The sequence below is a fragment of the Sebastes umbrosus genome, chromosome 15 (assembly GCF_015220745.1).
Source record: "Sebastes umbrosus isolate fSebUmb1 chromosome 15, fSebUmb1.pri, whole genome shotgun sequence".
Taxonomy (NCBI): domain Eukaryota; kingdom Metazoa; phylum Chordata; class Actinopteri; order Perciformes; family Sebastidae; genus Sebastes; species Sebastes umbrosus.
Window position 1 is genome coordinate 18,459,542 of NC_051283.1, and position 22,998 is coordinate 18,482,539.

General features: G+C 38.3%; 3 protein-coding genes across 6 annotated transcripts; 1 reads left to right on the forward strand and 2 right to left on the reverse strand.

Moving 5' to 3' along the window:
- Positions 1-208: 208 nt before the first annotated feature.
- Positions 209-11,712, reverse strand: mapk15 (mitogen-activated protein kinase 15). 3 transcript variants are annotated; one of them, XM_037795949.1, is made up of 15 exons: positions 11,505-11,712; positions 11,214-11,340; positions 8,301-8,399; positions 7,857-7,886; positions 6,875-6,965; positions 6,316-6,446; positions 5,379-5,542; positions 5,087-5,226; positions 4,922-4,979; positions 3,512-3,649; positions 3,152-3,257; positions 2,709-3,030; positions 1,579-1,706; positions 1,294-1,446; positions 209-1,113 (listed from the first exon to the last, which is right to left on the reverse strand). In XM_037795949.1, the coding sequence occupies exons 2-15, from the start codon at positions 11,295-11,297 to the stop codon at positions 910-912; spliced, it is 1,848 nt and encodes a 615-aa protein (XP_037651877.1). In that variant the 5' UTR covers positions 11,298-11,340; positions 11,505-11,712; the 3' UTR covers positions 209-909. The 3 variants fall into 3 exon arrangements, with proteins under 3 accessions (XP_037651877.1, XP_037651875.1, XP_037651876.1); XM_037795947.1 differs by having other exon boundaries at positions 11,214-11,361; XM_037795948.1 differs by having other exon boundaries at positions 11,214-11,712.
- Positions 11,713-13,732: 2,020 nt separating this feature from the next.
- Positions 13,733-18,881, reverse strand: vps28 (VPS28 subunit of ESCRT-I). 2 transcript variants are annotated; one of them, XM_037794420.1, is made up of 10 exons: positions 18,804-18,881; positions 17,129-17,186; positions 16,984-17,012; positions 16,746-16,783; positions 16,556-16,645; positions 16,347-16,452; positions 16,113-16,214; positions 15,663-15,716; positions 15,492-15,583; positions 14,768-14,906 (listed from the first exon to the last, which is right to left on the reverse strand). In XM_037794420.1, the coding sequence occupies exons 2-10, from the start codon at positions 17,166-17,168 to the stop codon at positions 14,786-14,788; spliced, it is 672 nt and encodes a 223-aa protein (XP_037650348.1). In that variant the 5' UTR covers positions 17,169-17,186; positions 18,804-18,881; the 3' UTR covers positions 14,768-14,785. The 2 variants fall into 2 exon arrangements, with proteins under 2 accessions (XP_037650346.1, XP_037650348.1); XM_037794418.1 differs by lacking the exon at positions 18,804-18,881 and having other exon boundaries at positions 13,733-14,906.
- Positions 18,882-19,020: 139 nt separating this feature from the next.
- On the forward strand, positions 19,021-22,998 carry LOC119503006 (aurora kinase A and ninein-interacting protein). The gene is made up of 4 exons (XM_037794417.1): positions 19,021-19,188; positions 20,013-20,131; positions 20,342-20,498; positions 20,659-22,998. The coding sequence occupies exons 2-4, from the start codon at positions 20,036-20,038 to the stop codon at positions 21,681-21,683; spliced, it is 1,278 nt and encodes a 425-aa protein (XP_037650345.1). The 5' UTR covers positions 19,021-19,188; positions 20,013-20,035; the 3' UTR covers positions 21,684-22,998.

Sequence of the window (22,998 nt, forward strand, 5' to 3'; positions counted from 1 at the left end):
ATACAAACATTGTTTAAGACTAAACCAGTGGTTTCCAGCCTTTTTGCAGTTTCTGCTTGTCTCAGATGTCTATGAGTTGTTAGCAGTTCCACCAAGTATATTTCAAGTAAAAAGCAAGGATCTGAGTATTTCCACCTCTGTTCATTATTAAACTTTATAGTGGTTTGTTGCCACAGTCATCCATGTCTGTTAAACATCATAACCTGGGTTCAAGAACAACTTATCATTTTATTTCTGTACAAATTAGAGGAACAAGTTATTGCTTTAAAAATAATTCCTTGTTGCATATTCAATTCAAATATTTGCATATTTTACAGTTATTCTGTGTCCATCTGAAACCAACTGGCTCGATGTGCATAAACCATTGAGCATATAGGTCATTAGCTAGATCAACATGAAAAATCATGGCTGGTATGACCCTGTAGTGGGCCCCTATCAGCAGGGGGTCACTGTTTGTGATACTTATTTAAAATACAAAAGTATTTAGGAATATTTAGCATGTGAATGTTGGCACAGTCTCTCTACAGACCTACAGGTAGACAAGTCAGCATTTCAGCTGACAATGTGCTAAAAAGGTGCATATTCCCAAAGATATTTGTAAATTACCACAAACCTACTGACACATAAAATGGACCCTGAAGGTCTGGAGTTTGTCTGGTTATCCAGTGAGAATACATATTTTCATGAATTGCTGGTACAATTTGATAAATGTAAAATGAAGTCACGCTGGATTTTTACAAATATGCATTCATTGTCACAGACAGCGACAGACACGTCTCCATGGATACAATCTAATATACAAGCGGTGTAACAGTCTTCACAGTTTCTCTTTCAGTTTCCAACGTGACTAACATCCTAGTGCAAGGCAAATGTCACCCGACCCCAATGTAACCACTGACATGACAGCAGCTACTGGTTGTAAGGGCGGCTTCGAAGCAGATTGTCCAGTTCAGTCTTGTTGATGGTACCATAGGCCTGGGAATAGCTGCCCAGTTTGGCTCGAGGGTCGCCTGCAGCTGCCACATTACAATTGCTCTGAAAGACTTTCTTGCTGAACCGTGTCGGTGGCCGAGCCTCACGAACCTCACGAACCTGAGGGGTGGAGCGCTGGTTCTGCATGGGAAGAAAAACAAAGTTAAACATGACACAACAGTCATTGCATCTAGATCTAAGTAAAGCCACCGAGCTTTAAACTATCCATATATATTCATACATTTTAAGCATTAAAATAGCTTGAAATTTAATCCTGACATTGAGTCATATGTTACATGTCCTGCGGTGTGGTGGACTAACCAGGCGTGCAGATGTGACACATAGACCAGAGGATAGGGATGACTCATCCTTGCGAACCAACGGGTTGTTCTGGGTTTGGTTTAGGGTCAAGGAGAAGGAGCGGTTATGGGCCGGAGGGGCTGAGCGACCACGCTGGAGAATCTGTTCCATGGACTGGTGAGGGCAGGGTTAAGAGACAGAGCAATCATGAGTGGGAGAGAGGAAGGATATAAAAACGAAACAAGATTACATCACAACAAGAGAAAACAAAACTGAAGAGTAAGTGGACTGAGGTCTGTTGCTTACTACATTAGTGTTGGCGCCCTCTGTTGGTGATGTTGTTGCACTTCCATTACTGGTCTGTCCCATTAGTTTCCTGCTGGCTGCAGTGGAGGCACAGTAATGAGGAGGAACAGCTGGACGAACAAAACCGTCTGAATGGAAAAAAGAAGAGTATGTATTTTCTACTTGAGGGAATGTGTTTGAGAGATGTGTGTAAATTAGAGCTGTCGATCGATTAAAATATTTAATCGCATAATTGTCCAAAGTTAATCGCCATTAATCACACATTTTTTTATCCGTTCAAAATGTACCTTAAAGGGAGATTTGTCAGGTATTTAATACTCTTATCAACATGGGAGTGGGCAAATATGCTGCTTTATGCAAATATATGTATATATTTATTATTGGAAATCAATTAATAACACAAAACAATCCCTCACAGGTACTGTATTCAGCATAAAAATATGCTCAAATCATAACATGGCAAACTGAAGCCCAACAGGCAACAACAGCTGTCAGTGCATCAGTGTGCTGACTTGACTATGACTTGCCCCAAACTGCATGTTATTATCATAAAGTGGGCATGTCTGTAAAGGGGAGACTCGTGGGTACCCATAGAACCCATTTTCATTCACATATCTTGAGGTCAGAGGTCAAGGGACCCCTTTGAAAATGGCCATGACAGTTTTTCCGTGACAAAATTTAGCCTAAGTTTGGAGTGTTATTTAACCTCATTCAAGCTAGTATGACATGGTTGGTACCAATGGATTCATTAGGTTTTCTAGTTTCATATGATGCCAGTATCTTCACTCTAGCTTTAAAATTGAACCTGCTACGATCGCAAGTTGCGTAAATGTGTTTTGTGCCGTCAAAACAAATTTGCATTAACGCTTTATTATTGTGTTAACTTTGACAGCCCTAATGTAAATATATGAAGCTGTATTGTTTAGATTTCACTGTGAAGACATGGAACTCAGGGGCCGATACGATACCTGAGTTTCTGCACTGATACCAAAACAATATCTTTTTTGATACCTTATTTTGAGAAATAACATCTTACAGATCATTCATTTTTGTATTCTCTTAAACATATTTTAAGAGTACTGAGGTTCAATACCCAGCCCTGTGTGGAAAAAAATGTAATTCAGACATACTTGGGGCATGTGTGATGGGGTTATAAGTGAGTTTTTCCAAGCAAGGGCTGGATAATGGACTCGTCTTCTCCACAGCAGGCAGAGTTGACACATTCACAGGCCCAGGTTTCGTGACGCCTGTATGTGAAGACCCGTGGTTTGTCTCTTCAGTCTTCTCATGTTGTGTTTTCCCCTCATGTTCTTCATCGTCCCCACTCGCTGCCACTGGGCCCTTCTCAACTTTATCCCTCACACTGGGCTTCTCAACGCTACTGACACAGTCTCCATTGGGACGCTGGATCAGCTTGAGCATCCCCTGATTAGTTCTCCTCTCCAGCATCATCTGCAGGTAAAAAGGAGGTTTAATCAGTGAGATCGGATCACAAAATAATTATTATTGCAATACACTTGTAATATGATCTGCTGTGTAAAGATTAAATAAAAAATGATGACTCATTTTGTACCTCATAAAGTTTGTTGCGGTACTGAACCACAGATAACTGTACATCATCATCCACTGGCAGCACTACATCATAGTTAAGAGCTGGCTCCTTGGCTGGATTATGAAACCTTCAGAGACAGAAAACACAGTTATGGACAAATGATAGCACTTAATGGCAATAAAGTGCTATCAAATATTGATCTCCTTAAACTTGATCTAACACAGGCAGCAAAGCATACAGAAGAAATGATTGACTGTTCAACTAAGCACACAAAAGAGAAGATAATAAAAAAAAGACATATCTATAATTAGTGTTGCTGTGAGGGAAACCACAGCTACTAATCCATGAATTAATCAGAATTCTTGATCCTGATCTTAATACCTGGCAACATATGGGTGTTGGAGGGCTTGCTCAGCAGACAGCCGCTTGTCTGGGTTGAAAACTAGTAAACCTCTCAACAGATCCAGAGCATCTGGAGGCACAGACAGCTGGAGGAGATCCTCCAAAGGCACCTGTGGTCTGGTGAAGAAAGGAAGAGAGATATTTTAAAAGGGTACTCCAGAGATTTAGCATTGCTCTGCTGTAACAGACTCACGTTGTACAGCTTTTAAAAAAGGCTAAAAATCGATGCAGCGGAACGAGAGATATCGCCTTTTTTATTCCATGCATTGGTCTTCCTTGTCAAAACCTGAAGCCTACATTACCCACAATGCAACTAAATCTCTGAACACCAACAGTTTGGGTTGGAGAACTTGAGGGAAGGGGGATCCCTCCTCTGTTGTTCTTCCTGAGGTTTCTTCCATTTGTCCCCTTTTAAAATTTTTTTTTGGTTACGTTTTTCCTCATCCGATGACAGGGTCGTACTGTAAAGGACAGAGGGTGTCGTATCCTGGACAGATTGTTAAGCCCACTGAGGCAAATTTGTGATTTGTGATATTGGGCTATACAAATAAAATTGACTTGACTTGACTAACTTCCTTCATATATGTAGTAGTACTTCCCATGACTTGTAAACAGACTTTGATGTGCAAAATAGGTGAAGTTCCCCTTTAAATGCAAAAAAGCTGCAGGAGGAATAAAGTCAGTGGAATGTGACAGGAGATATGATTGAAAACATCAGGTCAAATTTGAGTTGTCAATGTCTAACAATAAAGACTAATAGATAAATAGCAATACTGTTCCTTTTAAAGTACAGACAAATATTTGCTGTTTACAAACTGTCCTGTACTGTGCAAAGATAGCAAAGCTTTGGAGCGAGTTGAAGCACACAATTCGACCCTCCCTGCTCACTCAAACATCTCATCAATCTCTGCAACACATGTCTAACACACCCTTTTCAACAAGGTGGTCTTTTAAAGCTGTCATTGCTTAGTTTATGATTTTGCTTTGTCACTGCTATTTCACTACATTGTTCTTTGTTATTGCATCTCTGCAATAATCACTGCTCCTGCCCTCAGACTATGTACTTGAATCAGCCCCATCTCCACTTCCAGGCTCTGATAACAGTCTCCCCAGTGGAAGGGAGGAAATTTGTTATCGTCACTCCCAAAACTAGCTCTGTCCCGGGAGTGACGAGGTCAGAAAGAGGCCAAGCATCATCAGCAGCTGTGCACACTCTGTTATCACATATAAGCAAAGTAATCCATGTGAGTTGACTGAGTGAAATTCAACAGATGCATTGTTGGTTATTTATATTTACATGTAGGCTACATATACAAAAAGGAACCTCTCCATTGTTACCATCTTCTGTGTACTGTAGGATTTTCACAACATAAATAACACTGTACTTACTTCAGTAACATTCTCTGAATGACAGAGGATCCATATTCAGACTTGATTGCGAGAATATCTGAAAAATAAATTGCTTTTAATTAATTAATTTGTGATGGATGCTGTCCATTACTAAAGTAAAGTGTGAGGGATTTAAATTAATTTAATCCGGAGTTCTTAAATCACCTTCTGGGCTGGGGTGTGGTATGGCGCTCATGATCTTCTCTATTTGGTTGATAGTGGAGGTCCCAGGGAACAGGGCTTTTCCCAGCAGCATCTCTCCCAGGATACAGCCAATGCTCCACATGTCCACACCTTTAGTGTACCTTTGGACAAGATGACAAGAAGTATTCTGTCCCTTAAATGATTTAAGGTTAGCTTCTTCATCATTATTAAATCATCTGCTGTGAAGAACGAGCACAACAAGAAGAAGACGTGGTACAGATACTGACTAACAGATGCTCATCACAGTTGATACCTCGAGGATCCCAGCAGGATCTCAGGAGCTCGGTACCACCGCGTCGCCACGTACTCCGTCAGCGCTGGATTCCCGCTGTCCTCTTGGATCTGATTGAGCGACCTGGCCAAGCCGAAATCACACAGCTTGACTACACAGTCGGTGTCCAGCAGCACGTTGGACGGCTGTGGGAAACGCAGACAAGAGAAACATTCTTCACAGGGACAATAACAGAGAGGTCAAATCGACCCAGGTATGAAAACAGGAATTACACAAGGAGTTAAACAATGTGGAATAGCAGATACATAGGAAAGAAGGAGGGATGAAATTCTAGTTTCTAGGATCGGAGGCCGTTTTGTGTAGCCGTGTCAGCAGATTTCCTGCAGACTTGTGTTACTGAATATGATTACATAAACACAGTATTTTGGACATAATGGCTTAGATTTACATTAAAGCTGAAACAATTAATCGATTAGTCGACCTAAAAAAAAGGAACCTGCATCTAATTTGATAATCTATTAATAATTAAAGTCATTACCAAATGCCAAACATTGATTAGTTCCAGCTTCTTAGTTATGAGGATATTCTGCTTTTCTGTGTTTTATATCAGCGTAGACTGAATATCTTTGGGTTTTGGACTGTTGGTCGAACAAAAAAAATCAATTTGAAGACCTCAATTTGGGCTTTAGGAAGTTGTGACTTGCATTTTTCCCTATTTTTAGACATTTCATAGACCAAACAATGAATTTATTAAATGAGAAAGTAATCTGCAACTACAAAAACAAAGATAAATGAAATCATTATGATACGGTGAAAGTACAAGTATAGATAGATTTTTTAAAATCAAAATAAGAGCACATTTTGTTACTGTGATATGTTGTATGATTACAAAACATTCACACTTTTAAGACCAATAAATGAATTCATGACTAATGCCTAATATTTCCACCTGCCGTACCTTTTGGTCCCTGTGGATAACATTTCCTGAATGCAGGTATTTGATGGCTTTGAAGAGCTGGTACATCACATAACGTTTGTGGATGTCCTTCAGTAGGGTGCCTTTCTTTATCACTGCATGCAGGTCGGTATCTGGTACAAAGCAGAAAGCAAAAATGTATAACAATATGACATGTTACAGTAACATCTACCAATGATTGGACTGTCTTCAGTTATTTGTGATTTCGGCATAGAGTTGCTAAACACATGCTCCTCCATAAACACACACACACACAATGATTTCAACCAAGTCCTGAAAATGAAATGCCAGAGAGAAAACAGTGGAGGTCTGTGCTGGATGCTGGTGTACAGTCATGGATTAGACTGCAGAGAGGGAGAGAGGGAGGGAGGCCAATCTGTGGACTCAGCAGTAAGACAGTGCAGCCAGCCAAAGGAAGCAGAAACCCTCACACACACACACACACACACACACACCTAGGCCTTTTCAGTGCCAAGTTAAACTGCTAACCTTTACTCTTTATTATGATTTGTTGAAGCTACGTTTGTGTACAAACACTCACCCATATATTCAAAGATGAGGTAAATGTCTTTATCATTATGAGCTCGGATGACATTTAGAAGCTGGACGATGTTGGGATGATCGCCAAACTCCTGCACACAGAATAGAGACTTTTAGTAACAGAAACCACACAAAGAAAGACAGCGTTCTGGCTACCGTTTGACCAACAATAGCCGGCAGGTAAAGGTTGTGTAAACAACGGGGAAAGTTTCAACAAAGGTTAAATAATGGTCACTATAAACCCCATTACTACAACACTGGAATTACATTGGACGTTGACAACAGCTGGAGGCAGAGGCACAGCTGAAGGTCACATGAATGTAGGTCAGCAGATAAGAGTCATATGTTGATATAAAACAATGTGAGACAGGTACATTGTTGCTGGTCGTTGTCAGAATAACAAAGTTGAAGTTTGCAGCTGTCCAGTTTTCACCATGCTGTACCAGCAGTGTCATTGCTCAATGGTTTTCACACAGTTAACTGAACAGCTGCAAAATCGGTTTAGAAATCTTTCCAGTGTGTTTCTGCCTATAAAGCAATGAACTACGACGAAACAGTCATGGAAAAATAAACAGTGCTTTGCCAGAGTAGGAAAGGCAAGGTACAACTACAGCAACAGGATCAGTGGAGCAGACTCCTAATAACACAACAATTTAGCTGTAAAAGTGTTTATAAAAAGGAGTATAAGGGGAATTTCCCTGTTGTTGTGTGGAAATGTTTTTGCAGAATCGGTGAGGAGCTCATTCACTGTCTAAAGAGTAAGGAGCAGTATCCTCAGACACAACATCACTGTGTATCATGAAGTGTCCCCAATGTTTTGTACATATAATACATTCAGAAAGAGACATAAAAGTCAGAAATGATGGAAACAAAATGTAGAGAAGTGGGGCCAAGATTATTAATATTTCAGTCTTTCAGGATTTAAAATTAAGAGAATGATAGTATGACAGTCAGTTTATTTCAAACACAATTATTGTTGTTACCTGGAGGAACATGATTTCCCTGAATGTCCGCTGCAAAAGGAAAGAAATTTGCAATTAGGATATGAGCTCTACAAACAACATGCTAAGCAATAAACTAGGCACACACAAGCCTCCAGTTCTATTTAATCATTAGCCAAGCTTGTCTTTTTATTGAAGCAGGAGGCAAGGGAGCCAATTTGGGAACCACTGCGAGACAATTATCAGACTAGGAAAGAAGAAAAACATATTGCTACACAAATTATATTTACTGTATCTTTTTGAGACCTTCCCATAATTGCTGCTTTTTGTCTTGTGAATTGCTGGATAATTTGACCTCTTCAGGCCACTAAAATGTATTCAAATAATCAGTTACATGCCAAAAATGTTGTGACATAGTAGATATGATATTAATAAAGTTAACAAGTTAATGATTAGTCACTTAGATTGGACACATCAAGCACATACCTGGGCATCTGTCCTGTTCCTGAAGGCGTCAAAGATCTTCTTCACAGCTACAATCTCACCCGTCTGTCTGTCAACTGCTTTCCATACAATGCCATAAGCCTGAAAGAGATACAACATAACGGTAACGCAAAATCACATCATCTCTTCTCCATGCATGAGGTGGCTTATATTCTGTCAAGCATTGATATAGTTTGAAAGGCAGGATGTCAACCAGGTCATTTTTTTATAGAAAACTGAATTATGTAAACACCGTGGTCATGGCCGTAGCAGGAATTTAGAAATACTGAGGTCATAAGTCCAAGCAGCTGCTCTCTCCCCAGATAACAGAGATCCGAAAATTCAGCAAAATGTTTTATGAATTTTGAATGTTTTATTTTCCATGTTGAATTGATTCAGCTGTTACATCCTTTTCTGATGCATTTAAAAAACTTTTTCTGGACAATATTTGTCATTGTTTTGTGTTGGTAATTGATTGATTTCCAATAATAAATATATACATACATTTGCTTAAAGCAGCATATTTGCCCACTCCCATGTTGATAAGAGTATTTAATACTTGACAAATCTCCCTTTAAGGTACATTTTGAACAGACAAAAAATGTGTGATGAATTTGCTATTAATCACGATTGATTATGGACAATTATGCAATTAATCGCGATTAAATATTGTAATCAATTGACAGCCCTAGTTTCTGTACCTGACTGTATTTTTTCTTGGCTATCAAATGTGATATCTAAGGACACCAAGTTGTAAACATATGGCATGTGCCTTTTAAGGACGCACTATGTGTAACGTTTAATTATGGGTATAAAAACTGCAAAACTGTAAACTGCATTTCTGATGATCATAATCCTAGAAGAAAAAGGTGAGGACATGACCTCTGTGTCCTCAATGATGGCTACAGCCCCAAAGGAAAAGTCAGGGCGCTGATGAAGGCGGTGAAGTCAAGCATAACAGAGGCAGCAGTGAAGGCAGGGCTGAGTACAGCGTTATTGTACAGACATACTGTCACTCGGGGCAGTGGATCAGATTCTGGTGTGACTCTGGTGGCTGTTGTCTCTGTCAAACCCCGGCTCCAAAGAAGAGATAGTGATGCAAATTTACAGGGGGAATTGGGTTTCAAAACAATTTAGAGCATTTTTCCTGCACTTTATGACCCTCTAAAGCCAATTAGCCCAGTGTTGCTCACTATTGTTTGGCTCCCACCCTGAAGCACCACTGCTCATTATGCATTTATCCCACCAGTCAACTGTAAACAGGCTCAACAGCCGTGTAACTTGAGTCACATCTGCCTTCAGGTATGTCTTAGCACAATATGACGTGTCTACGTGGCAGTTACCACCTGGCCATTGCAAGCAGAGCAGCAATTTGTGTGTCTCTGTGGACAGACAGTGGAAAGAAACCAGGCTGTTTATAGTCTTGTGGCAACCGTACAGTGGAGAGAAAAACAAAAGGGTTTGGACTCTTAAGGAAACATCACACACATCAGCTGATCTGCAAAGAAATAGTTTGCCCTGCCAGAGTAAATAAACCCCTTGCTTGCAACACTGGTATTCACTGAGGACCTTAAGTCTGGATCATTTCAGGATTTTTTCTTAAGGCTAAAGTACAGAAGGGGCTTAAAAATGTGGTAAACATTAATGTACAGGTACAGAGGAGGTTGATGTAAACAGGGGCGTTTGCCAGAACAGCATTGAACGTGTTTCGTACCTCACAAAACTTTTTTCTCCAGGTATGAAAACAGGAATTACACAAGGAGTTAAACAAGGTGGACTAGCAGATAAATCGGAGAGAAGAAGGGATGAAATTCTAGTTTCTAGGATCAGAGGCCGTTTTGTGTAGCCGAGATTTCCTGCAGACTTGTGTTACTGAATGTGATTACATAAACACAGTATTTTGGACATAATGGCTTAGATTTACATTAGAGCTGAAACAATTAATCGGTTAGTTGACCAAAAAAAAAGAATCTCTATCTATTTTGATAATCTATTAATAATTAAAGTCATTACAAAATGCCAAACATTCATTTGTTCCAGCTTCTTAGTTATGAGGATATTTTGCTTTTCTGTGTTTTATATCAGCGTAGACTGAATATCTTTGGGTTTTGGACTGTTGGTCGAACAAAACAAGCAATTTGAAGACCTCAACTTGGGCTTTACGAAGTTGTGACTTGCATTTTTCACTATTTTCAGACATTTCATAGACCAAACAATGAATTTATTAATTGAGAAAGTAATCTGCAACTACAAAACAAAGATAAAGGAAATCATTATGATACCATGAAGGTACAAGAATAGATGTCACAAAACTTTTGCAAATGAGGATTTATGTCAAAGGTGCAATAAAGGAGCTTTGTTATTGGGGGGTAAATTAGCTTCTATTACAATGTATGTCAATGGAGAGAATAACATATACCTTGAAAAACAAACTGGTTGTTTATGTGGAAATATGGAAATCATTTAATGATTTCATAAAAAGTAGTCATATTTGTGAGCTTCTACAGGAGGAATAATTAAGATATGATACGTAAAAATAGTGGTAGACCCTCAGAAGGGAATGGATTCTTGTTTTTGAAAATCTTTTTATTTTATTTATTTTCTATATATTTATTTTCTGTTTATGTGTATCTTCATTTTGTCAGAGGTGTCATTTAACTGTTTAATTGTCTGTTTGATACTGTGAAGCTGTATATTGATTTTGGCCCTGTAAGAAAGGGAAAAGTTAAGAGGTGTGTGGGGTATGTTATGTTTGTTATAGTAAATCCTGTATTGAATATATTGCATAATAATGCTGATGTTTGTATAACAAAAAAAACAATAAAGACATTGTTAAAAAAATTAAAAAAAAAAAAAAAAAATTAGCTTCAATTTCCATTAAACCCAGTAAATTAAAAGACAAAAAAAGTCACTCACCCCTTTTCCAAGTCTCTTCCTGATTTCATACTTCAGAGAGATGTGGTCCTCCACCTCAGTCACGTTTGTGTATTTCTTGCTCATGTTGTTTTAACAGTAAAGCATCACCACACTCTTTGATTTAATCCTGAAAGAGATCTTGAATGTCCTGAAAACAGTTGGTAGGAATGACTGACTTGTTGAGCCAGTTCCTTTAGAGCTGCAGCTTCAGGCTACAGGAGCACACAGGAGTCTTTCTGTACTTTTGTATATCTAATCTGGCAACCCACATGCGACCCTGTATGACTTCACCTTGTTTAGCCTTCAGTGTTGGTCCAGAAGCAGCAGGTTGGTTTTTAACTCCATTTAGAGACAAATGAACAAAAGTACTCTGTCTTTGACCTGCACTGTGCAGACTGCGTTGTTATTTGTCAAGGTGATAGTCGTAGTTTGGATACTCCCACACTACTGCTGCTGCAAACAGACGGGCTGTGGAGTTTTGTCATTAGTTGTCGTCCTGGCAACGAATACGCTGCTGCCTGTTTCTTAAAGGAGCCGCAGCACACTTCCGGTTACACATTGATGGGCATGTGGTGTCCATGAGATTAGTGCTGTAGATTAGAGATGATGGGTGAGGGGCTGAGATTATAAAAAAAAACTCCTTTATAATTGTACACATTTTCATCATGGCATCCATTAGCTCCAGCTTGTTTTGAAATTGACCTGTTTGTGTGTTATAGCAAATTGTTTTTGTGTTGCATACAAACTGGATGTCATGCTCGTTCATTCATGGTGTGTGACTGTTGTATTTGTCTGCTTGTATTGTTTGTTTTATTGTTGTAACAATGTCTGCGCTGCCCTCTTGGCCAGGTCACTCTTGGAAAAGAGATTTTAATCTGTATGAGTTTTTTACCTGGTTAAATAAAGGATATATATTAAAGTGTTCCAAGTAGGGCTGTCAAAGTTAACACGCGTTCAGGCACGCGTGCATTCGTTTTAACGACACTAATTTCTTTTCCTTTCGGAGGTTGCTCAGTTTTAAAGCCAGAGTGATGATAATGGTATCATATGAAAACTAGAAAACCTAAGGAATGTTAATCTCATTGATACCAACCATATCATAGTAGCTTGTTGCGAAGTAGGTTAAATAACGCTGAACTCAATTTTGGCGGGCAAAAACTGCCATGGTGATTTTTAAAGGGGTCCCTTGACCTCCGATCTCAGGATATGTGAATGAAAATGGATTTTATGGGTACCCATGAGTCTTCCCTTTACAGACATGCCCACTTTATGATAATCACATGCAGTTTGGAGCAAGTTATAGTCAAGTCAGCACACTGACACACTGACAGCTGTTGTTGCCTGTTGGGCTTGAGTGTACCATGTTATGATTTGAGCAAACTTTTTATGCTAAATGCAGTACCTGTGAGGGTTTCTGGACAATATTTGTCATTGTTTTGTGTTATTAATTGATTCCCAGTAATAAATATATACATTTCATTCATAAAGCAAGCATATTATCTGTCCACTCCCATGTTGATGAGAGTATTAAATGCTTTATAAATCTCCCTTTAAGGTAGATTTTGAACAGGTACAAAAATTAAATCACGATTAATAATGGACAAGCATGCGATTAATCGCGATTCAATATTTTAATCAATTGACAGCCCTAGTTCTAAGTTAAATAAAGTTCCTTGTAGAGTGTCTTTGATGGTTGTTCAATTGGTTTTAGTTCTACAGCAAACTGGGACCAGTCCTAACAACCAAGTAGAAAACAAATAAGGTGAGTCAACTATGGCCTCTGGCAGTTATACCTCTTTCACCACCACAACACACCATTAGCTCTAATAACAACACGGGCAATTTCAAATAAGCTCTTGGCCATTAGCCCTGTAGTGACAGATGGAGTCTCTAACAACCATTTCCAAATCCAGTGTTATAGAACCATCCAGGCAATACTGTATTCTGCATACACATATACTCAATATGAGTATAACGCACAAAAGTTCAAGTCAGTTATTTCAAAACAGAGAAAAATGTGGCAATGCTACAGTTCCCTCGCCAAAATGTAGCTTAACTTTGAAGTGTAGCCCCTTATCAACAAGATAACATGACATGATAGGATGCCTTAATAACTGTGGGTGGTGGGGTATCAGATGACAAGTTGAAATGTCTTTTTAAAAAATTGTCTCTTGCAAGTTCCCCAACTAAACTGCTGGAATATCCCTTTAATAAAACACTTGATAGGGAATCACCACTCAAGATAATATAATTAAATGGGTCCTCCTGTGTTTATTAGGTGTCTTGTGGCCCTGTCATATAAATTATATGGGCACTGTGCAAAAGTCAATATGTATAATTATAACACACAAAAATCACGTGGCAAGTTAGTATTAGGGCTGGGTATTGAACATTCAATCAGTACACTAGTTAGTACTTTTTGAATATCAAAAATTGGAATTGAAGTTAAATAGTTTTGGACAATGCAAAGACAAAACTTTTAACAAATGTGATGTTATTCACACACAACACAAATGAAGTTGGAGGTAGATTTTTCATCTTTATTTCTAAAAAGGTGTTACATGCTCTCATTTAAAAATCAAAACTATTATTTACAATGACAAATCTGAATATGTTTTCCTAATGGTGTTTGAGGGTTAAATCGTATTTAGCAAGTAAAATAAAGAGGGAGTGTGTCCACCTTGCTTTTACCCACTTGATGCGGCCAAACCCTCACTTCTAAAGGAAATATGGATTAGGTATGTCAACAGAAAACAGAGCTAGAAAATGTACACAAACAAATCCTTCCACCATAATATAATCATTAATTAAGTGCAGTTTAATATTTAAGTCCAAACAATTATTTAAGCTGCATTTATTTTCCATTAACTGACATCCTATGTCAACTTCTTTTATTCTATCAACAAAAACTATTGCAGGATTCTGCAGTACAAATGTGTGATAGAAAAACAAAATGGTATACAGAACAGAAAATCAGCTAATCTGACCCCAGGTGGCAGGTTGTCGATAGAATTAGGGTACCAAAAAGAAAATATATATTTATCTGTCCAATAATACAAAGGCTTTGGCTGTTACAACCTTTTCTTCATGTGCAGACTTTGTCCAATATAATTGTATCATGCTTCTTTGTTGTTGCGCTGCAAAACTTAAGTATAAAATTAGACCTTTTTGATATTACAGTACAAAGTTAGAAGTAAACTGTTTTGTCAAGGGCAGAATAAACAGCCAATGTTAAAGGATTTATCCCACAAGTTTGTCTAGAAAAGAGGCCAATGGAGCGTCTCACAGCGCAGGGCGAGCCTGGTGGGCAAGGCTGCAGGCAGCATGATGTACCAGACACAGTGGAGTATACAAGGCGATGAAGTTTCAATAGTACACAACATGAATAAAGAAGATAGGAAACAAATGACAGGAAATAATTTGAAGGATATGAGATATGAAACCTGTACATATATAAATCCGGTCCCCACAGTAGCCAGAAGGAGAAAGTAGAGTGTTTTTTTTTTTTTTTTTAACTTAATAGATATTAGAGTCAGAATTTCAGACAGATGGATCAATGATGGACAGATGCTTTAGGAGGAGTGGAGGAAGCGGTTGAAGGCATTGTAGGCCGACTCCAGATCAAACAGCATCTGGCGCACCTGATTATCATCCAACTCGTCTGAGGCTGACATGCTGCTGAGGGTGGTCAACCTGAAATCAAGGTAGATGACAGTTATGACAAAAGTGTTAAGATTTATCACAGACTGGCGTAAGTTTAGCACTGCTGGGGATCCATGTAGAAACTTAATGCTTAAGTAGTTTAAGTGATTTTCACAATACAAAATATGCAGGTACCCTGTGGAATTTTTTATAATTTGTAACACTATGAGGCAAAAAACATAGAGTAGGTTACCATAGTAAATATATAGTTCCTATTGGTATTAATTAGGTACTAATTAGCCTATATATAGTCAAACATATTGATCCTTTAATAAGCTTAGAATTATATACTGTTAAAGGGAAATAAGGTAGGATTGTTTAAGCGTGAACACATACAGATCTACAGTTCTAGGCTCAGTTTTTGTCACCACAGCATTTACCCGTAAGAAATGGTCTGCTGCACGGATTGCATGAGTATTCATCAGCAGAAGTAGTATTAGTTTAACTTACAGACACAATCATCAAGCAAGTACGTGTGTGTCTCTGTGACTAAAGTTGTACTTAGCATCCTGCACTGAACTGGCATGAGGTTGAACAATATCAACACTGCAAACTGGATGGCCCAGTGGAACTAACCAGAGGCTGACTTTGTCCTTAGCCTCTGAGTCTGGAGGCATGTTGCTCATTCTGTTCATGGTTTCCATCAGTTCCCTCAGGTCTGGCTGGATCTGGACCAACAGAAAAGAATCAGTGAGGCAGTGGTTTTAAGTCTGTCTATTATTCAAGTTTTACACTTTATTTATTTACCTCATCCATGGCCCTGATCTCCAGTCTCAACTTGTCCATCACAGTGATGAAGAGCTGCAAGAAAAGTAACAAACAAAGAGACCATAAGAAACAATAAGTATGAAAGAAATACAAGTATGATATTTTGTTTACTGTCAGCAACACAAACAGGGCACACAGTCTTTCCCATAATCACACTGTCTGCTGATTTTATGTTTGTCGGATTTTATGAGTTGAGATATTAGTTGGCAGTGGATACAGCTGGCAACACCCGTTCACATTATTCAATGACTGACCACAGGATGAGCTAAATTAAATGAAACCACTTCAGCCACTTAGTGCTTGAACTGAACACACTAAATCATTCTATAAAAAATACGACTGCAACCATTTTCATTCTGGCACACGCCCAAAATAGGCCTCCTGTTTGCGCTGACTGTTTAATATGATTGAGAAGAAGAGAGGACGTACAGAAACTATATCTGCAATGCAGCGATTCAGGTTGCCCTTGTCATCCTTGATGGTGATTGGCCGATCCTCCTTAATCCTTTCCATGGCTAGGGGGCAGTCGAGCTAGGAAACAAAATGATAAGAGTAACATCCTTAATAAGAAGAACTCTAAATCTAAAAAACTGGTAGAACTATTGCAAGGCCCATTTGTGAAAATGTTCACAAACAAAGTCTGTGCTCCAAAAGAGAACTCACTCTATACTTTCTGCAGAAATCATCGATAGAGCCCACATCAGAGCCCTGCACCTGTTTGAATGCAGCCTTATACTGAACCAACAGCCTGGAACAGGACGCAGTGTACCTGAAACAGACAACTCCTGCACATTAATAAAAACATACAATCAAAGTCACAGGTGGAAATTACAGTCTTTTAAACACAAAATCTAAACTCAAGTAAAACTCACTCATTAGGTGTGACGCAGTCTTTGATGTAAGCCTTCTCCAGGGCTTGAAGGGTCTTGACGACAGCAAACAACTCAGCCATGTTATCATACCTTCAGAAACAGGGTTAATAATGAGGTTTTACAACACTAGCCACATTATGAATTCATGGGTTACTCTGTGTTCATACTAGGCCGGTAATTTGACACTTACTTCTCTCGTTCTCTTGCATTCTTGTATAATTTCACCTCCTGAAAAGACATGATTTGTGGTGAAGGCCTTTACTATTGTTAACAAGTGGAATGTCACATATATTTCTGAATGAAATAAACAGATTATTGTAATTCCATTAATGATTATAAATTAATGATTATGTTTCTTAAAGGTTTGTACAGATTAAAAATCCTGTTTACCAAGCCTTAATTAAAGCATCAAAAATTGTTACATTTACCTCATATAACTCAGGCTTATTGGCCGGAGCTGTGGAAAAAAAATAATTGCTTGAGTGACTTTAACTGTACTTTACTGCTGAAAGGAGGATGAATGGACAATTTGAATACCTAACTTGTAGATTTATATTTATTTGAAGGGCTTACCTCCTCCCACACCTCCTGTAACTGGTATCCCATGAAACATGATGCTGATGTATCTGATCTGAGTAAAGAGCAAAGTTACAATGTGTTTAATAACTGACTGCTATTTGCGACCAAATACGTCCGGCCAAATCGAACTAAGTAGCATATACTTTCCCACCATTATCAATAAAAGTTTTACTTCACAATTAGATTTATTCAAGTCATATTTTAAATGTTGTTATACATAGCAGGGATTTGACTTATGGGTGAGTTTCTCTCAAAGTATTATAATACATCAAATATTTTTAAATCTAAAATGAAGGCTTTAGAAGCAGACTCTATGGCATGCCAATGTTTTTAGCCCCCTTGTTGTACAGCTGACTCACAGAAAAGTTCGTTTTTGTCCCCCCATTTGTCTTTAGATAGTTCTCTTTTAATGCAAATTTTAGTGCTTTTAGTGTTTGTGAATTGTATTTTATCTCTATTTGTGTCTGTGTCTGCAACTTTGTGTTCTTGCTGCTGACCGTCTTGTCCAGGTCTCCCTTGGAAAAGAGGTTCTTAATCACAATGGGACTAACCTGGTTAAATAAAGGTTAAATAAAAATAAAAAATAGAGGGAAACACTGTTAATACAACGTCTAGCTGCCAAGCCGCATTTCTGATCTTCTGCTCTGTTCTGAACCATCCAGACCTCTCAGGTCATCTGGATCAGGTCTGCTTAGTGTCCCCAGAGTCAGAACTAAACATGCACAAGCAGCGTTCAGTTTTTATGCACCAAATATTTGGAACAAGCTCCCAGAAAACTGCAGGACCAACTCTAACTCTGAGTTCTTTTAAATCAAAGCTTAAAACGTGCCTGTTTGCTGCTGCTGCCTTTTATTAAACCAGATAATGATCTTATACTGCACTAGAGCATTTACTCTTGTGTGTTATATTCTATTTTAAGCTTGTGTTTATTTCTAATCTTTAATGTTTTTATAACTGTTTTAATTATGTCTTAATGTTCTTTTGCACTTTGTCGCAATGTTCTTGAATGTTTATGTAAAGCACTTTGAATTGCCCTGTTGCTGAAATGTGCTCTACAAATAAAGCTTTGCCTTGCCTTACTATACTTTTTGATATTATGGTTTCTTTGTGATACACCTGTTCCTCAGGTGAGGAATAAACCCTCCACTAGCATCATACAAATGAACACCTTACGAAGTAAAACATCAAGGACAGAGTATCATAGGCGCAATTTTAGCAGCACAATTGATCACCAATGTCCAGAAATGCTAAGAACTTAACCATGTCCTTACACAAACAACATTTATAATACTTCCTGCTGCTATCTCGTGACTTGTCTTCTCTTGGACCTGATCTTCATGACTTCCATCTCTTTCTTTCTCTTTGGACAGTTTGCTTGCCATGCTTATTAGTAACGTTACTAATACAAAAGAATGAAAGGGAAACCTTCCAGCTGAACTGAGCCGACTATCAATGTCTTGTTTTGTCTAAACAAGCTAGCCTGAAGTTAGCTGTGGAGGCTAGCTCTTAGCTACTTCCTTTGATTATTTAGTATAACTGGGCCATACAGGTAGTTGTTTGTGAACACTAACGTTTACATTAGTAACTATTATTGCCATAACAGGTAGGATAATCGCAGTATTGTTTAATATCAGTGTTAAATCAACGAAATTAAAAACATGTTACTCACCCTTTCGGCAAGCTGCTGTGACGTCAATGTAAACACACCCTCCTGCGAGGACCCGCAGACGTCAACATATTAGGTGTCCGTTGTGCCTCACTAATAATAAATCTTTTTAAAAAAAATAGCGTATCAAACATTACTAACGTTGGTTTATCTTTGGGCTTTGTATGTCTCACATTTTTTTAAAGGAGCTGAACAGATTTCAAGGCTTGACCACATTTAATATATTTCCACTCAGGCAAACATCAGAGGCAGCTCATCGTGGAGGCGCCAGACTCAAACCAGAGTAACTTTAGCTCACAAGAACAAAACAAACTGGACTAAAAGAGCATTAACTGAGTTTAAAGAAGCGCAAAGAAGAGCTGAAAACATCCCTGTGCACGTTTATGAGGTCAGTTCAAACATGATGTCATCATTTATGTTATATGGAGCTCCTAAAGTAAGACTGTGATTATTATTAAACATCACCTAATGTTAGCTGTTAGCCCAGTTAGCTGACTGATAATCAACACCAGCTTCTGTAACTTAGAGTAATGGTAAACTTATGGTGTGATTTAGCTGATAATAAGGAAAGTCAACGGGAAATTGCTCAAGCTGCATATCACTTAAAACAATAAACATTGATGTAGGACAAATATCCATTCATTCAACAACTGTTGAAACAGATACAGGCAGCTGGGTTAATGTTAGCTGCTTCACAATGTTCATTAGATAGATAGATAGATAGATAGATGGATGGATAGATAGATAGATAGATAGATAGATTGATTGATTGATTGATTGATTGATTGATTGATTGATTGATTGATTGATTGATTGATTGATAGATAGACAGACAGACAGACAGACAGATAGATAGATAAATACTTAACTACATAACTTTATTGATCCAGAGGGAAATTCAAGTTTCCAGCATCACAGTTCCATAGTGCAAAAACATGTTGTAAAAAAGAAGTAAAAAAGTTAGTAGTGCAAAGTACAAAAAATATACCAGATATAAAAATATAAGGAGATGAAGAAAACTGTTAAAACTGAATGTAGTGCAGGATAACAGCTGTGATACACGACTTTTAAAAAGGTGAATATAGTGCAGGAGAGACTGTTAAAAGTGAGTATAGTGTATTATTATAGCTTTAACAGTACTAATAGTCTTTGGAACCACTATAACAAGAATATAATATTTCCTTTATATATATGTTTTTTAATGTATTACAGATCTGTCCTTCACTCTCTCCATCATGAAGACCTCCAAACCAGCACTGCAGACCTCTGCTCAGGAGGAATGTGGTGTTTGGCTAGATACTGTGCAACTGAAAGGAAAAGCTAAACAAAAGGTAATTGTGGAAACTAGCTTTGTATTGTGACTCAATGGTTATTTTGTTACCCCCTCAATAAAGCAGTGAATATACAGTTCATAACTTGTTCACAGCAGATGTTATTAACACACTACCACTTACAGTATATCACTAGCCTCTTACTTGGTTATTGCACTTGAGTGTGTTAATAGGATCCCATTTTAATCTGCATGTCTGCTTATGTTTCAGAAACGACCCGCTCGACCCATTTCTAAAATGCTGAATCCCTTCGCTGGAGGCGGAGGATACAGTTTGGCTGTGGCACTCAACTTCACTCAGACCAAAATAGAGATGCCAAAGACCAAACAGAGCTCTATATCAACCTTCTTCGCACCTCAGGGCAGAGGTACGTTGCAAAAGCTCTGCTGCCATCAGGTTGTCAAGGCATTTTTTTAGGATTATTATCATCTTTTGCTAAATCAGTCAGAAGCTACAGTTGACCATTGACTTGCTTGAATGTATAAATTGAAATGACCATTTCTTTTTGTGTTCTTTTTTTCTTTTAGTTCTCAATAAGATGTCTACTTCTGAAGTGCCAAACGTGGATCCAGTGCAGCATTGCTCATCATCTACCTCGTCTATACATGCCTTAACTGCATCCTCACCTGAAAGGGCATCAGGGACAAAACGAAAACGTGAAATAGATCTTGAAATGTTTGACTTATATAACTCTGAGCCTGGTGTGGATCATGAGTGGGAAAGTGAAAATGTGACTGAGCTTGAAGCAGCACTGTGGCAGAAGCAGGCAGCAGAAGGGCAATTTGAGGAGATAAATCCACCACAGAGTAAGAGGAGGCTCACTGCAGCCTCCTCATTGCCAGTTGACAGTCAACCTCTTCCACAGGCGTGGAGTCAGGACCCACTGCTCACCTTTAGCCAATATTCTGAAGGTGAATTTTACCCGACTAACCAGAAAAACACAACAGCAAAGAACTTTAGAGACTCTGAGCCAAGTTTCCTTAACAGTCTACAAAGTGAGGACCCCTTTGGTATTCAGATTGACGTGGAAGGGAGAACCTCGACTCAAAAATCCTTTAAACACTTTCATTCTTCTCAGATGGATGAGGAGAAAGAAAACAGCATGTTTTTGTCTTCTAAGTCCCCAAGAAAGCGCTCAACTCTCTCTCATATTGAACCTCTTTCAAATCATAAATGGACAGAACCAAAAACTGCATCACCTCGAAAACATATTCCAGTGAGCATGTGGAAAAGGGCTGATAAAGAGGAGAGCCTCGAGTCACAGTTCAAGTGGACAAAACCGAGCAGCTCTCCTCTAAAAAGACTAGCACCGCAGCTGTCCTGCAGAGAGGTTGATGAGGACAGTTTGGCCATGTTGTTCACCCAGGACTCTGAAGGCTTCAGGGTGATAGCGCACAGAGGTCTGCAAGCTAGGAGTCCACTCAAAGATCAGAGTAACATAAGCTCTGGGACGGTGAGAACGAGCGCTTACAAATGTCTTGTGGAGGAGGATGAGGAAGACAAGATGCTCTTCACTCAAGACTCTCAGGGAAATATGGTGATCAAACACTGAAAGGAGCCTTTGAAACTCTAATCTGGATGTGGATATTTTGATTTCTACTTTTTGAATTATTTAAAAAAATATCTGTTCTCTCCTCCATGCTGATAGAGCTGAATAAACTGAACAGCATAAACTGAAATATCTCGTTTGTTTCCATAATTACCTAACTGATTTTTAGCTAAAAATACTGATATTTTTCTGTGACTTTCTTACATTTCTTCATCTGTAAATCTTTTGTATTTTCCTGGATGATTTCCCTGTTGGACTTTGCTTGTGTTTGTGATACCATACACTGTATTATACGCTTGTTTTGATCTCTATGATTCCAAAATGTCTTTCAAGGTGCAGCTCTCTTTTGCAATAACTCTTAACAAGCAAGAACTGATGGGTTTTGATTTTATTTGAAAAATGATACAGAATTACATCAATTTGTTTTCATGTAAATTAAAAGTTTTGAAAAGCATTAGTGGTGTACACGATCTTCTCTGTCTTATGCTGGTGCCATGTGCTACATGTTAGTACGAAGTAATATAGAGACTAGGAAGTGTGAAAGCTACTACTGTCAGTTTACAGTCAGGGTACAAATGCAGTGCTTGTAACTTGATTTCTTAATATTCAGAGAAATTAGTAGCCAAGTATTTAGTTGATTATTTTAAGTTGATTTGATGCCTCCTGCAGAACATGTGACATTGTTACATGTGTATGAGCTGATTGATTATACTGTACATTCACTAGTGAGACTGTGACATCTGCTGTTAAAGCAAAATATGATGAGCAGTGTTGCATAAATGTCACTAAGTGCAACAGTACTACATGACTACCATGCACTATACACATGTAAAGAGATATCTAAGATACACTTCATTAGATAGAAAATATACCATATAGTCCTTCCCTTCATTCCATGTTATTTTTGTCTGCTTGGCCACTGAATGTCATATGTGCATGTTATGTAATCTTCAGCCTCTTCTGTAAAAACAAATGTGCAACTACTGTGGTCTATACTGTGCTTCGACTCTCAAACTGAATATGGATAGAGCACAGTCATAATGTTGAAATATAATTGCTTATATTTCAACATATTCTTACATAAATGCCTTTATTGCTATGGCACAGAAATGTAAGAAAATGTGAATACATTAGTTTTGTGGGACTTAAACCTGAGACATCCATTTATTCTGTGGGGATGTGTTTTGTAGAGCGGGATAATCAACAGTTTCAAAGTGCTACATAGACATGAAATCACAAATACAGGAACAACGAGCGGACCAAATGTTAATCTGTTACAGTAATCCCTTTTTATATCTCGGACGGAGAGATTATTATT